At 51.8% G+C, this 14,398-nt stretch overlaps 1 protein-coding gene across 1 annotated transcript; it reads right to left on the bottom strand.

Annotated features, from left to right (window-relative positions):
* Window positions 1-244: 244 nt before the first annotated feature.
* Window positions 245-3,540, bottom strand: LOC120687864 (WUSCHEL-related homeobox 6-like). The gene is made up of 3 exons (XM_039969942.1): window positions 2,611-3,540; window positions 1,140-1,315; window positions 245-749 (listed from the first exon to the last, which is right to left on the bottom strand). Exons 1-3 carry the CDS (start codon window positions 3,347-3,349, stop codon window positions 732-734), a joined length of 933 nt encoding a protein of 310 aa, XP_039825876.1. The 5' UTR covers window positions 3,350-3,540; the 3' UTR covers window positions 245-731.
* Between the last annotated feature and the right edge of the window lie 10,858 nt (window positions 3,541-14,398).

The raw sequence follows: 14,398 nt of genomic DNA, 5'->3' as shown, positions 1-14,398 counted from the left end.
TAATATAATAATGGACCAAAAGTACTCTACTACTTGGACCATAATAATGCAGAGTGGCCATGGAAACTTTTCGAAATGGTTTTTAAACAATCCACGCAATATATATAATGATCAATATAGCTACTACCATGCTGAAAGAAGAACACAAGTTCATGATCCGTCTAAAATTTGTTTCCTCGGATCAATGCAAGCCCATCAGCTCGAATATATAGACGAGGAAATCCACAAACAAGACAAACGGACATACAAAGGAATAAGACCATAATTTAGACCTCCATTTGGCCTTACATTAAGGACAGACATTCCAAGCGCGTCCAGCCGACATATGTAGTAGCATTACATCGCAATCATAAATTAAACCAGTACAAATGTTTGCAACTGCCTGGCTAAAAAGAATACATACGTAGCTCTTCTGCCTGGGAGAATATTCATGCATGCATATGCATTTTGTAATTCATAATCCAATTGAGAAATTCAATCGACGGCCGCCCACGCTTTCGTATGTTCTAAGGACATACAACAGGTACGTACTTCTTGATATGCAATATACATATATGTATACGTTTCTTGGTACTAGCTAAGCTAGCAGCTTCTCTTCTCCATGGACAATGGATTGCAAAAGTCCCGTCCTGACTGATTAAGAACTGCATCCCATCCCATCCCATCCCACCCAATGAATATTGAGTAGAGAGACTGTTGTTCTACAAATCTAGCTGCTATATGGGGCAGTTTCAAGTCGGCCTTGCCACCTGTGTGGATCAACAATCAAATTAAATAATTGTTGTCAGATAATCATATAAGTACTTGATGAGCAAAACAATGTTTTAAGTAATGGGCGAGTGAGCATCTGCGTTAGTGTGCACCGTGGTTTGAAGGAATAAACAAGTACACGAGCAAATGATATATGGCTAGAAGAAGAAAAAACTATAACCAACCAGTAATGGAGATGAACTAATATTTCAACCACATCTCATATATAGTACATATTTGCATGCATGCATATGCATATACACGTAAGCTATTATATAACATGCATCTAATTAATCAGAGGGCTTGAGTGGAGAAAATCTAAAGCATATCTGGTTATCAGATGATGATGATGAGATATATCGATGAGACCTGATTATATGCAGGCTTACCAAGAAATAGCTTTCGCCCATCTGCAAGCTCTGCGTTAGGATTCCATAGTCGTTGACGGGGAGGAGGGCCCCGGTGGAGTGGACGAGCATCACGTCCTGGCCGAACATGGCTCGCAAGTCTATTGGACCCCGGGGAACCTCCATTGGCACTCCGTTGACGAACACCGTGATCGTCGCTGGAATTAGCAGGCAATCCGCCAATCAATCAGCACCCAGCAGAGCCAGTTAGTTTTGAATCCACTCAAAAGAATTATATATACCAGCATCTCAGAATTGATATCTAGCCGCTCTCATTGACGAAAGTACTAAAAAATGGATGTGGAGGCCAAACGAACTTCTAAATTTGACAAGATTAATAATGTCATTTGGTCGTTGATTAGGGCCTGCTTTTTATGACCATGCTAAGTCATTTTGGGTCCAAGTGTTCATTTTTCTCCTGAGAGAGGAACAAATGGCTACAGCATGCATGAAACAAAGGTCAGCTGCATGCATGCTTGGATTACAGAAGCATTAGCTCTATAGCATATCGTTTCATGTTTTAACCTAGCTGGAAGTAATCCTAACTTGTGCTAACTAATTATACTGTAGATGTACGTAGGGTAGAAGCTGTCGTTCTATCTAGGGTTAAATAAAGAGCATATGCATGGTTCCTGACGCTTTACCTAGGCTGGAAATTGTAATGTGCCAGCTGATTATTTTCAGCCCTGATTATTTTGGCGGAATATGTAAATTGAACTTAATTGTTGTCAAATACCAAGTTGGGTCGTACTCAAAAAGCTAAATTCCATGCATGTGTCGCATGGTGTGAGTGTTAAGTAGATATTATGATAAGCAAGAACTTAAGTAGAGGTGTTGATGCATGCTTGTATGTTCGGTACATGACTGCTAATGTTCTTCAGTTTTAGTTTTATTTCCAGTTACTGTGCTGTAATTTGAAAAGCATATATACCACCCATGCCTCAAGATGATCAATTTAATTTTTGAAAAGAAAAGAACAATCACGTATTTATGCATACTACACAGCATGTATCATGTGGTAGGAGTATATATGATCTTATGCAAACGCCAGTAGACTAGACTGGGAGAGGTGAACAATACTGAACCGATGCAATTAGCTGCCGGAGTAATAATATAGGGAAGACCAACATATATAGAGTATGCGTCCAAAAGATCCAAGCTAGATCTCCTCGAATTCTGCATCATTCCATTACTATACTTAACCTCAATACCAACGAACAAAATTGTACAATAAGTTCCTTAATTTAGTTATTGATTCCTTTGACTGAAGCAAAAACCGCAACGAACCATTACGCTACCAAATTGGAGACTTTTGGATGAAAACGAGACTATAAATTAAGAAATTCTTCACCTTGAGAAACACACGCATGAAATAGACGAACCAACCGATCCAAGATTCCAAGGCAAGAACGCTCAGGATAATTGAGCTGGATCAGTGTGCAGTAGTACTGACCTGCGGGTGATTGGCTTGAGTAATACTGCTGCTGGTGCCCGGCGGTGCTCGGCGCCACGGAGGACGAGGCGACCGGGCTCTCCGCGAACCCCATCTGCCGCGAGATGGCGAAGAGATCGTCGCTGCCGCCGCTGTCCACGTCGCCCATCAGCCCGGACGCCAGCGGCGACGAAGCGCCGCACGACGCCTGGAAGTACCCAGCAGCTCCGGTTCCGGGCACCCCCGGGCCGAGCGCGAACAGCCCCAGCGACGAGCCGCCCGTGCTTCCCGACGACGAGGAGGAGCTGGCCTGCTGCTCATACTGGCAGACGCTCGCGCTCCCACCCATGGCCACGGGGTATTGTACGGCGCCAGAGGGAAGGCCGACTGTGGGGCTAGCCACCGGAGAGCTCTGCTGGGCCGCGGAGGAGGCGGCTGCCGCCGCGGCCGCGGCCGCGGCCTGCATCTGGCGTTGGCGACGCCGCGAGCGGGAGCGGCGGTTCTGGAACCAGTAGAAGACGTTGGCGTCGCCGACGGCGCCGAAGCGCTCGAGCAGCTTGCGGATGCGGACGGTCTCGTCCTTGGGCGGGTTGACCATGCCGCTGTTGAAGATAGACTCGAGGATCAGTATCTGCTCCGGCTTCGGCGTCCACCGCGACCGCACCGGCTCCCCGGTGCCCCGGCCCCCGCTGCCGCTGCCTCGCTCCTCCGGGCTGCCGCCCGACGACTGCCTGTCGGGGCTATTGCTGCTCCCATCCATCGATCGATCGAGCTGGTTAGGCGGAGAACGTTGGTTGATTGGAATCTTTGGTTCTGGAAGGTTGTGGGTACGGTGTGCTTGACACACGACTAGCACACACACTACGTGTGAAGGGCAGTAGGTTCGTGCTTCGATCGAGAGAGAGAAGTGGCTATAGCTTGAGGAAGAGAGGCGCCCAATTTAGGAGACAACCACACTTGCGCACTCATGTCTTTGTTGAGGGCCTGTACTTATAGGAGGGGCAGCCGGGCAGGCTATATAGATAGGGAAGAATGTCCTGGAGAAGTTACTCTTCACACAGTACTACTTGAGCCTATCTACTGTGTGGAGAGTGGCGCAGGAGCTTTTTTTTTAACTGCAAGGTTGTCTTTGTCAAAGAAAAAAGGTCCAAATGTTCGTTAGGAGAACTGGAGAAGCGCTTTGCTACTGTTGGTTAGGTGCCAGCAGCTTAATCAATTCATCTCTACTTGTCTGGTGTTGATGCCCAGTAGCCAAACACTGTACATGTATTTTTTTACTAAGAAATAAGAAATACACTGAGTAACATTTGACATTCTCATGTTCCTATCTCAGGAAAGATCACTAGGTGGACACACTTTGGGAGGTGAATAATTATGTACTATGAACATTCCATGTGAAGCTTTCTTGATGTTACATTGTTATGGAAATTCCTTGCTTTTGCAAGGGTACTGGCTAACTGGTGGAGAACCAACTGGCCTCTGCTGCAGAAGATACTACTCATACTTGCATAAATCGATCTATGTAGCTTGATGGAACTAGTGCTAATTGTGCTCTAAGCTAGAGTACTTGTGAGGTGATGTATAATTGGATTAGACCTTATAGTTTAGGAAAGACCAGGAGAGAGTAGGTGGCATCATGACTAAGATGCCCACTGATTACTATTGGCTGGTTTTATGGGATGGTGCAATGTTTCTAGTGATAGCAACATATATATATATATATATATATATATATATATATATATATATATATATATATATATATATATATATATATATATATATATATATATATATATATATATTGTCAGGATGAAGGGGAAAAAAAGAACCTTTACCTGGTTCTTTGCATCTGACCTCAATTGTTGCTGACTAGCTACTTAATTATCCTCATCTAAGCCTGCAAATACTTTAGATGCAGAACAATCCTGTAGGATTATTATCTTGGTGCCTCCTTATTTTGAATTACATGGATGATTTGGTCTCTAGCTAAAGCGCCTCTATCCACAGCTGTTATCTTACTATTACTAATTGGAGGCTCTTTTTGAAGCCTCCACATGAAGCCACCTAGCATCCTAGGTGAGCGTTCTAGAAAAAGAGAGAAATTCTAATCTTAATATTAATTGGTTATATTATCTTTTCTAATAAATTACCCACCTTTGCCATTATAAAAAACCTAAAATAACCCCTAAATTTGCATATAAAATATCTAATTATATTACTATTGAAAGTTAAGGTAACCCATAAATCTGAATCTAAATTATATAATTATAACAAAATATTAAAGTATACCAAAATAAAATTCTATATTACTATTTCCATCATTATTATTATATTATTTATGTTATATTTATATAAAAATACTACCCATGATATGTGTCACCATGTATTAATATACGATGGAAGAGACAAGAATACTAATTCATTCAATTAAATATATATCAAACAACATGAAGGTATTATGTAAACTAAAATCTACTGCAACTAGATAATGATAAAAATGTATTTAGAGTATGTGTAAGAAAATTTAATAGATGAAAGAGGATATAAGATAGATAATTATATTAATTATAAATCTTATTTATTTTTATATTACTTCTAATTAGTCTATGCGTGAGCACGGGTTGATAGGCTAGTAACTATAAATTACCAACCTGTGCAGTTGCAGGGGTTGTAATAACTATAGTTGATTAGATGCTCAGGCCTCATGTCAATTATTCTCATGTTACATGCTAGAAGAAGAAATAAACCGTTAAAATTCTCATAAAATTAGAAAAAAACGATCACTAATTTAATAGATTCTAATCATCATCAACATCTTTATTTAGACATTGGATCTACTATTCTACATAGTCTCAACTAACACTTTAAATAATATTGTCGGCGTCCTGACCCGGCGGTCCGGACCCAACTAGTGATAATGCTGTGTGTTCCTCATCCCAGATGATTGATGCAAGAGGCAACACAGTAACACACGGATTTATCCTGGTTCCGGCCACGGGGCCGTACGTCCAGCAAAGGGGTATGCGAGAGCACTGTACTGTCTTGCACCAGGGGTGCTTGTAGTAGGGGGTACAAGCGAAGTGAGAGAGGGAGGGAAGCTCCCAGGTCTCTGCTAGAGGAGGGGTTGATTGAGGCGAGTGCCAATATCGTGTTCTAGGGAGCGGGTGTGCGTGTTCTGCGAGTTACGTGCGTGTGAATCCTCCCGCCCCCCAAGATAAAGCCCGCCTCCTCCTTTTATAGACGCAAGGAGGGGCGGTGTACATGCTCAGGAGGTCGTGGAAGTCGTCCTCTTCTCCCCAAATCGCGGGGGTGCAGTGGTCGAGCATTGTAGAAAGTATACTGCGGGGTATGGCATCTGGCATGGCAGTCGTCCTTGGCCTGACGGAGATCACGCCGGTGTCCTTGTAACTCCAGCGGGCGGCGTGGTCATTGCTGTAGGGGGTACCGTTCTCCAGGCATGACGTGACGACGTTCTGAGGGTCCCGCAGGCCAGGGTCTTGTCCTGGTCAAGGCCGGAGCTGCTTCCGAGGGTCGTGCCCATGCCGTTCGAGGGCTCCGCGGAGGGGAAGGTATGAAGGAGGTATGGGGAGTTGACAGTACAGTGGCTGGAGCAGTGCTGAGCATGTCTTGCACTGCGTCGCAGGTTCCCACAGTGTCGTCACAGCATCCGGAATGGCGGAGCAGTGACCGGAGTTGGTGGACAGGACTCCGGTCATGGCCACTGTGGGGAATGGCGGCCTGACACCATCTGACCCGGGCGCCGTGGAGGAGTGGCTGGCATTTAATGCCTCCGTACGATGGGCGGGCGAGTGGAAGGGCCGTTTGTCCTTTTCGTCGAGGGGTGGTCTCGAGTGAGGCGGAGTCAGTCTGCTCTCTCGAGGGTAGGCTCGCTACCCTCGAGCGAGGTGGAAACACTGGGCGTGGTCGAGGGTCTCGGCGGGGAGCCCTCGAGCGAGGCGGAGATCGCCCCGCGGGTTCGAGGGGCTTGGATGGGCCGTACTGTGTACATGGGCCGCATATTGGGCTTCTTTGAGTCCTTTCCTTTCTTCCAGATTGGAAGGAGGCTGTAGGCCTTCGTGGGCCTGGTTGCCCAGCATGTGTTTGCATTTTTAGGGTGATTTAGTCCCATGATTAGAGTGCCCCTAATAATGGTACCCGACAGTAGCCCCCTATCCTTTGGTCGAGTCAAGGGATTCGGCCAGAGGGTATTTTGGCGATTTTACCTCTTGATGTGATCGATCGGCGTTGCGCTCCCGCCAGGCGCATCCGGGTGTTTGCCTGGTGGACGTGACAACTCGTCGGTCGGGGTAGTGCGTCTGCAGAAAAAGTGCTCCGAGGCGCGCGCCCCTTCTTGTTTGTTTTGGTGACGAGACGCATCAGCGGGCTGAGCAGGCCAGGGTCATGATGGCGCCTGCTGTTCTGCAGCCGGTGCTAATGCCGCGCTGTCCCTCGTGCAGGGTCTCAGCCCTGCTTTCCCTAGTTGCATTGCGACGCGCCGTTCGAGGGCAGTCGGCCAGCGCCGATGCTGCGCTGCTCAGCGTCCAGGGGCTCGGCTTTGCCTTGTCCGGTCACGTCTCGGCACTGTAACCGAGAGCATCTTTCGCTCATGGGGTGCCGCACTGTCACGAGCGGTCCAAGCCTTCCCCCTGCGACAGGCTTAAAGCTTGGCGCCCGACGCAGCTATAAATATTGGTCGTGGGACTCCCTTTCCTTTCCAACTTCCCTGCTCTTGCTTCTAGCTTCGCCTAAGTCTAGTAATGTTTTCCTTTGCCTTTCATGGCCGGCCCCCAGATGGGGTGGCCTAGCTTCTTTAGGCTTCGAGGCTAGAAAAATGCTTGCGAGCAGTGGGGGAAAGCTGGAGAGAGTGTGCTCACCGTCCCTCAGCTTCAGTGGGATTAGCAGAAGAACATTGGGCCTGTGGGGTCCTGCTTCTGCGATGTCCCTCAGCCTGAAGGGGCGTTGAGGCGCCTAACCATGGCGTCGGCGCCAGGTTTGGCGGCCGTTCTTCGCATTGTCCCTCTTGGCGACAATGTCGCTCTCGGGGAGGTGGTGTAGAGGGTGCTGTCCGCCAGCTTGCCCCCCGCAAGATCTTCGGTGGAGGAGAAGCTAGAAGAAAACTTGCGAGAAGGGCATCCCACCGGACCAGTGAGGTCTAGGGGTTGCTCCTCGCAATCCCGTGCAGCCTTGCCGTAATGTCGGCCAAGGACTCGGTGCTCTTCATCGGCGCTCGCTCCTCCCCAAGACAGGGAAAATTACCACACAGGTGGCAATGCGTTTGTACTTTTCGACAGCTTCGGGCCGGTAACTCTTTGTAATCTTTGTTTGCAAAGAGCAATGAAATCTCCTACTTCTTCACGGAGAGGATGACCAAGGGTGTAAAGGTGAGCATCAGCCCTGTAGAGGCCTTACCCTCCGAGGGTGTGACTCGGGTACTGACCGCGGTGGTCTTGGTTTGCCCGGCGAGGGCGCAACGATGCTCCGGGGAGCATTGTTAGAGGAGTTTGATCCAGGATCGGGGTTTGTTGCTGGAGAAGCAGTGAGGTGGCCACTCCGAGTTGCCTATGCAGATCATAGTCGCCTCGAGCACCATGGTGCCGCCGCTGGGCATGTCGCCGTCGTGTTGCTGAAGGCGTTCGAGCAAGCATGCAGTGGATTTGATCCACGAATGCGTGAAGTTTCCTCCGTGGGGGTGCGTCAGCGCACCCGGGTGTAGCCCCCGAGGCCTTGGAGGAGTGTTTGCACTCATCCAAGGACTATAAATGTCGCCCTGTTTAGTTTCTTTGCTGGGGAGACTGCCCAGCTTCCTTTTCAGCCGGCATCGGCGTTCCTTTCAGCCAGCCTCGGCGTTTTTCGTGCTGGCACAGCGACTCGGGGTCCTATTGAACCATCTGGCGGGCGCGCGTTAAGAGTGGGGGGTTTGGCTAAACACGCGGAGCTTCACAATCGACGGTTGCCGATCCATTCGAGGGTGCGGCCTGAGCCGCGATGTGCGAGGAGCCCCTGAGCCCTGGCCTGTGTGAAGGCATTCAATGGACCCTCGACTTTGATTACAACCCTTGTCACCCTTCCGCAGGGAGGAAGGGTGAAGCGCACCATGCTACCCATGCCCGGGCCGCGAGCTATGGCTGCTTTGGTGAGCTGTTATCGGGTGGTTCAAGTGGATGTCCGCGTCCCATTCAAAAAGGGTCGGCTTGTGGTCCGTGGACACATCACATAAAACGCTCACAAAGGTTCTCTAGGCGAGGTTCGGACCCATTCGAAAGGGTCCGAGGGCTCGATGCTCTCCCTCGATGGGATTCCCCTGCTAGGCACCCTCGACTGGCCTTGAATACTATGTAGGACATCTCGAACTCCGTGTTCGAGGGTAGCTTGTACGGCACATCCATGTAGTCCCTAACTCTGGTGATCTGGGATGCCTGTCGAACCCTCGACGGGCCAGGCTTCAAACCCCCGATCAGTAAGGCCTCGAAATCGATTTCCTTCAACGGTAAGGAATCCCCGGGGGGAATATTCCGTAACGGTTCGCTAAATGGCGCGGAGTCGCCGGTTGTGTGTGCCAGTCTCCCACTAGTCGTGGGCTACGTGGCCCAGTATACGTAGCGCGGTGCGGAGCACGCCTTTTTAGGCGGCTGCCTCGGGTAGGTGAAGAGGCTTGGGCGGCGGCTGACGGATGGAACAGTGCTACAGTCGCGCCGCGCCCGTCGGTTACCGTGCCGTAATTATTGCCAAGTGCGCGCATGGGGGACTCCATGGTCGTGGGGCCCGGCTGTCGGTGATAGCGAAATCTACCGCATTCAATGCGGTGGATTCGGACTGTGGCGGCGAATCTGCCCGTCTTGATGGATAAAAGAGAGGAAGGGGGGATTGTTTGGGCTCATCTGGCCACTTTGCCTTCGTCTCCCCTGCCTCCTCCGCCTCCCCTGCATCCTGAGCCCAGAGCCGAGAGCGAGAGGAGGAAGAAGGAGAGAGCGAGAGCGCACCTTAGCCCTCGTAGAGCTTGCTTCCTCGCGTTCCCCGGCAGTTTGAAGTGATGTCCAGGAGCCGTTGTCGTGGGGGAGGTCCACCGCCACCGCTGCGGTCTTGGAGCAGCTGGTCGCCGACAGGCTGCTGCTGGTGAACATCAACTCGGAGCATCCGGCGTGGATCCCCCCGCGGCCAGAGGAGACCGAGCCGAATCCCCCCGATGGCTTCGTCGTGAGCCTCGTGCGGCTCCACGAGCGGGGATTCGGCGTCCCCGTCGGCAGATTCATGCGAGCGCTGTGCAACTACTACGGAGTGGAGTTGCACAACTTCGGCACCAACTCCATCTCGCAGGCGGCGGTCTTCGTCGCCCTCTGCGAGGGTTACCTGGGGATCGAGGCGCACTGGGATCTGTGGATCTATTTGTTCCGCGGCGAGCTCTACATCGAGAACGTGCGGGGCTAGCCGAAGAGGGTCGCCCACGCCGGGGGTCTGATGCTCCACTTGCGCCCAACCCGGAAGAATTTGTACATCCCCAACAGGATGATGACGAACAATACCGGGTGGACCCGAGGGTGGTTTTACCTGTGCAACTTCGGCAACCGGCTCCTGACGTTCACCAACAAGGTGCTCCGGGAGAGGCCGGAGAAGTGGGACTGGGGGATATCGCCCCACCGCATCAGGCCAGGCTCGAGGTGCTCACCAACGCGTTGCGGCATCTGGCGAGGAAGGGGTTGACGGCGGCGGCCGTCATCGCAAACTTTCATTGGCAGAGGGTGATTCCTCTCACGGAGAGGAGCCTGCCAATTTTTGACCTCACACCCGAGGCCCCGTGCGCGGGCTCGAGGACGTCGTACGTGTTGCTCCCCCGTGACGTCGCTGCCCGGAGGGCGAAGAATGCAGTGGCGGAGTTCCCCGACAACCCATACGATCTCTGGGGATCCAGATGCGCCCCGAGACGGTGTACCTTTCTGTGGTGAGTTCAAGTTTCAATTCGTTATTGATTTGTGCTACTCCTCTCCCCACTCCTTGATTCTGACTTGGTTGCATTTGCAGGGGGTGAGCCGCAAGGGCTACACCTCGAAGCCCCCGGTCCCGAAGGAACGCAAAGTCAACTGCCTACACGGAGAGGCGATGAAGAAGCAGAAGGACGCGACGGAGGCGGCCGCCGCCAGGAAGAGGAAAAGGAAGGAAAAGCACGAGAAGGCGTGCAAGATTGCACATGCAGAGGGAAAGCCGCGGCCCGCAACGCCCGAGTCCACCGAGGAGGAGGACTCCTCGGACGCCGAGCTCAACTTCTCGGACGACGACGAGGCGGCGACAGGCGCGGGTTCCCCGCTGGTCTATCAAGGGGCTGGCGATGGGGATGTGCCAGTGACGCTAGGTGAGGCGAGGCTCACATCAGGTTCATTGGTGGATCCGCCCCTCGCGAGGACAGAGCGGAGGTCGCCCACGCCTGCGGCGGGACAAAGGTCGCCCACGCCGGCAGTGGGCAGGAGATCGTCGACGCCCGTGACGGGGCAGAGGTCGCCCCCGCCGGCGACGGGTAGGAGGACACCCGCGCTCGCGATGTCGACGGGTGGCGGTGGGTCTGCGGCGAGTGCGGAGACGCCCGCGCAGACGGCCTCGAGGCGCCAGATTAACCCGAGGGTGGTGCCCTCAGGCCAGTCATCGGGAGGCACCAGCGTGACGCGTGCCCGGAGGAGTGGCTCGGGCAAGCATAGTATGAGCACCCGGTCAGGGTAAGTGATCTTGATTTTATCCTTCGCATTCGTTTAATCGACCCTCCAGTCCTGCTGACTTCAGCATTTCTTCCCCAACTACCCAGCTCCGAGGCCATCGCCAGGGATGCGGCCCAGCTTGCACCGACCAAGGTCCTCAAGACTAGGGCGTGCGCAACACCGCACAAGGCGCAGCAACCCCTGCCCGTAGTGGACATAGTGGCGGAGGCCGCGAAGATCCAAGAGGCGATGGCCCGAGGGGCTCAGAAGGCCCAACAGGCTTGAGTGCTGGAGAGTGGGGGCGACGCTGGTCAGAGCGGCATTGTAACAACCACTTAGTCTAACGCCGAGGGGGAGGTCGGCCGGGGCGGCGCAAATGATGCCACCCGGCCGGACGTCGAAATCGAGGCCGATCGAGGCGACGCAAATAGCGCCGCCCATCCGATTGCAGGGGAAGGAGCTAGTGGGGGCGCGCAGGAGCGCCCCGCCAGCCAAATAGAGGTGGAGACCCTCGTCCCCGAGCCCCTGAGGGTTGGGGTCGAGGGAGTCACGAAGGAGGAGTCGGCACCAAGGGCGCCGGCAATGGAGGAAACCTGCGTCCCGGAGCTAGCAAGGGCCGGGGACGAGGGTGCTGTTGCAGCGGCGATGGCGCAGACGGTGCCGGAGAATGTGGTGCCGGTGGTGCAGCTGCCGGAGAGCAGCGAGGAGTTCGGGGACTCGAGGGACATCAATCCTGCTGCCGCGGCCAGCGCTGTCAACCGGATTGCCGAGTTCGCATCGGCCGCCGAGGAGGTACTTAGCCCGGGGACGTCCGAGGGGCCCCGTCATGGGGCGATTATCTAATCCGGGGTCCCCTTGGAATTTCTCCGTAGCGAGCAAGAGGAGGAAGCAGTCTAGAAGGCGTAGTTCGAGGTCGGCTCCCAGATTCAAAACCACCTCGACTGCGCCTTGGAGCTCCATAGAACGACAGATTTCTAGATCAGCAACGTAAGCGCCTTTCCCCTGGAATTGCTCGTGTTTGGTTTTGTTTTCGTATACTTTACTCACGCTCTTCCACTTGCAGTGGCTGAGGGACATTTCGCGCAAAAAGAGTGCCGAGCTGACCCGGCTGTACTCCCAAATGCGCTGTCTTAGGCAGTACAACGCCGATTTGGTGCTCCAGAATATCGACGCCAACACCCAGTTGACCAGTCTGGGAGCACGCCAGCGCATGCTAGAGGAGGAGCTGGTGCGGACGGTCAGCGAGCGCGACGCCCAGAGGGCCATGGCGGAGGAAAAGGGCCAAGAAGCCGAGGCACAGACTGCCGAGTTGCAGCGAGTGTAACGGCCCGGGTTTTTAAATAGCCAATTTAGGGTAATTAGAACCAAATCATGCATCATATGCTTGAATTGCTTGAAAAAGGATCTTTTTGTAAATATAAAAAGGTTCTATGTGTAATTATGATTTTTATGCAAGGTCCTTTATATAGTAATTGTGTTTATAGCTTTTATGGAGGGTGTTTGTGCAAAATTTCAGTGCATTTATTGCTTGGTAGTCAATTTTGCTTAAAGGTCTACATTTGAAGTGAAATTGCTTTGAAAAAGACAAAATTCCTGGAATTCAAAAATCCTTCAACGATTTTAATTTTAACTCTTGAATCTTTGGTCAAATAAATTTTTGCACAACATAAAAGTTGTAGATCTTGAAAAGTTGAACAACTTTCATGTTGGGCACTTTTCCATTTGAGCTTTGGTTTAAAAGTTATTGCTTGTTTACAGAAAGGTCCCTGGAACTTTTGGAAATTGCAAAATCGCCCTTATGACCATCTCCCCCTCTCTGCTCTGCTTCTCGCCGCCGGCCACCGACAGCGCCGCCCGCCGACGCCTTCCCGGCTTTCCCGGCCATCAATTCGCCGTGCGCTGGCTCCCACGCGTCGCCGGCGAGCTCCTCCCCCTCCTGTTGCCTCGCGCTGGAGCCCCCACCCCTCGCCACGCGCCCCCGCCGAGCCCAGAACCTCCCCGGCGGCCGCCACCGCGACGCCGCCGTGGAGAGCCCAAACCCGAGGCCCAGCTCTCGATCTTTCGCGCGCCTGAGCACTACAAGAAGCCCCGCGCTCTATTCCCCTCCTCTTTTAGCCAGTTCCCTAACCCCACGCCCCAGAACGCCGCCGCCGCTCACCCCGAACGCCGGCGAGCTTCACCCCGCCGCGGAGCCGCCACCCCAGACCCGCTCTACCCCTACAGCCCCCACCTTTAGCACCGCCTCGACCTCGCGCAGCTCCCAGGCCACTTCCCCTCGCCTGAACCTCACCGGAGCACCCTCGCCGTCGCTTGCCTCCGCCGCCGACCCGCCCTGCTCCGCCGAGCCGCCGCTTCCGAGCCCCTCCGCGCAACCCTAGGCCACCCAGAGGTGCGCCTTGCACCCGTGAAGCTCACGCACCCCTCCCCTCTCGCCGCCGGTGAGCCCCTCGCCGGGAAACGGCCGGTCAACCGCCGCCTCCCCTCTCTGACCCGGCCCAGGGACCTCGGGTTGAAAGGAAAGAAAACCCAGGGGGTTATTTGCATAGGCCTAGACTCAGATGAATAGTGCCAGTAGGGGCTGCTTTGTAATATTTTCAGTGAACTTTGAAATTCTAGATCAATTCATAGAAAATTCGTAAAATAGCAAATCTTGATGTTTTGGAATCCTTTTGAAGAGCTCTATGCAGTAGAACCATAATATGTTAGGCTTTAGTTGCAAGTTTTTGCTGTATAAATGGTTTTGTGTCACTAGATAAAGAAATACTAGATGTTTAATCTTTTTCTTATCTGGTGCTTGAAAGCTGATATTGCTATGAAATTTTGGTGGTAGTTTACTTATGTAACACTAGCTTTTCTATAAAAATTTCATGGTCAGTTCTCTTGTGTAGCTATTTATTTGTTTTAATCTTTGTTTAGTACACTTTATTTATGGTAAATAGTTTCTGTTTGTAATAAATCATGATTTTATTTTGACATGTTCTTTTTGAGTAGTTTAGTTTGTCCAGGAAGTTTAAGCTTCAGTTCATGGCTAGATCAGTAGTTAAAATTGATTTTTGTTAAACTGATGTCTGTTTTGTTTATTTTCTCAGAATAAATTCTATGTAGATAAAATCATGAAAAATTCA

This window comes from Panicum virgatum, chromosome 9N (assembly GCF_016808335.1).
Source record: "Panicum virgatum strain AP13 chromosome 9N, P.virgatum_v5, whole genome shotgun sequence".
In the NCBI taxonomy this organism is placed as follows: Eukaryota; Viridiplantae; Streptophyta; class Magnoliopsida; order Poales; family Poaceae; genus Panicum; species Panicum virgatum.
The sequence above is the reverse complement of the archived record's forward strand: the minus strand, read 5'-3'. Positions and strand labels throughout refer to the sequence as shown.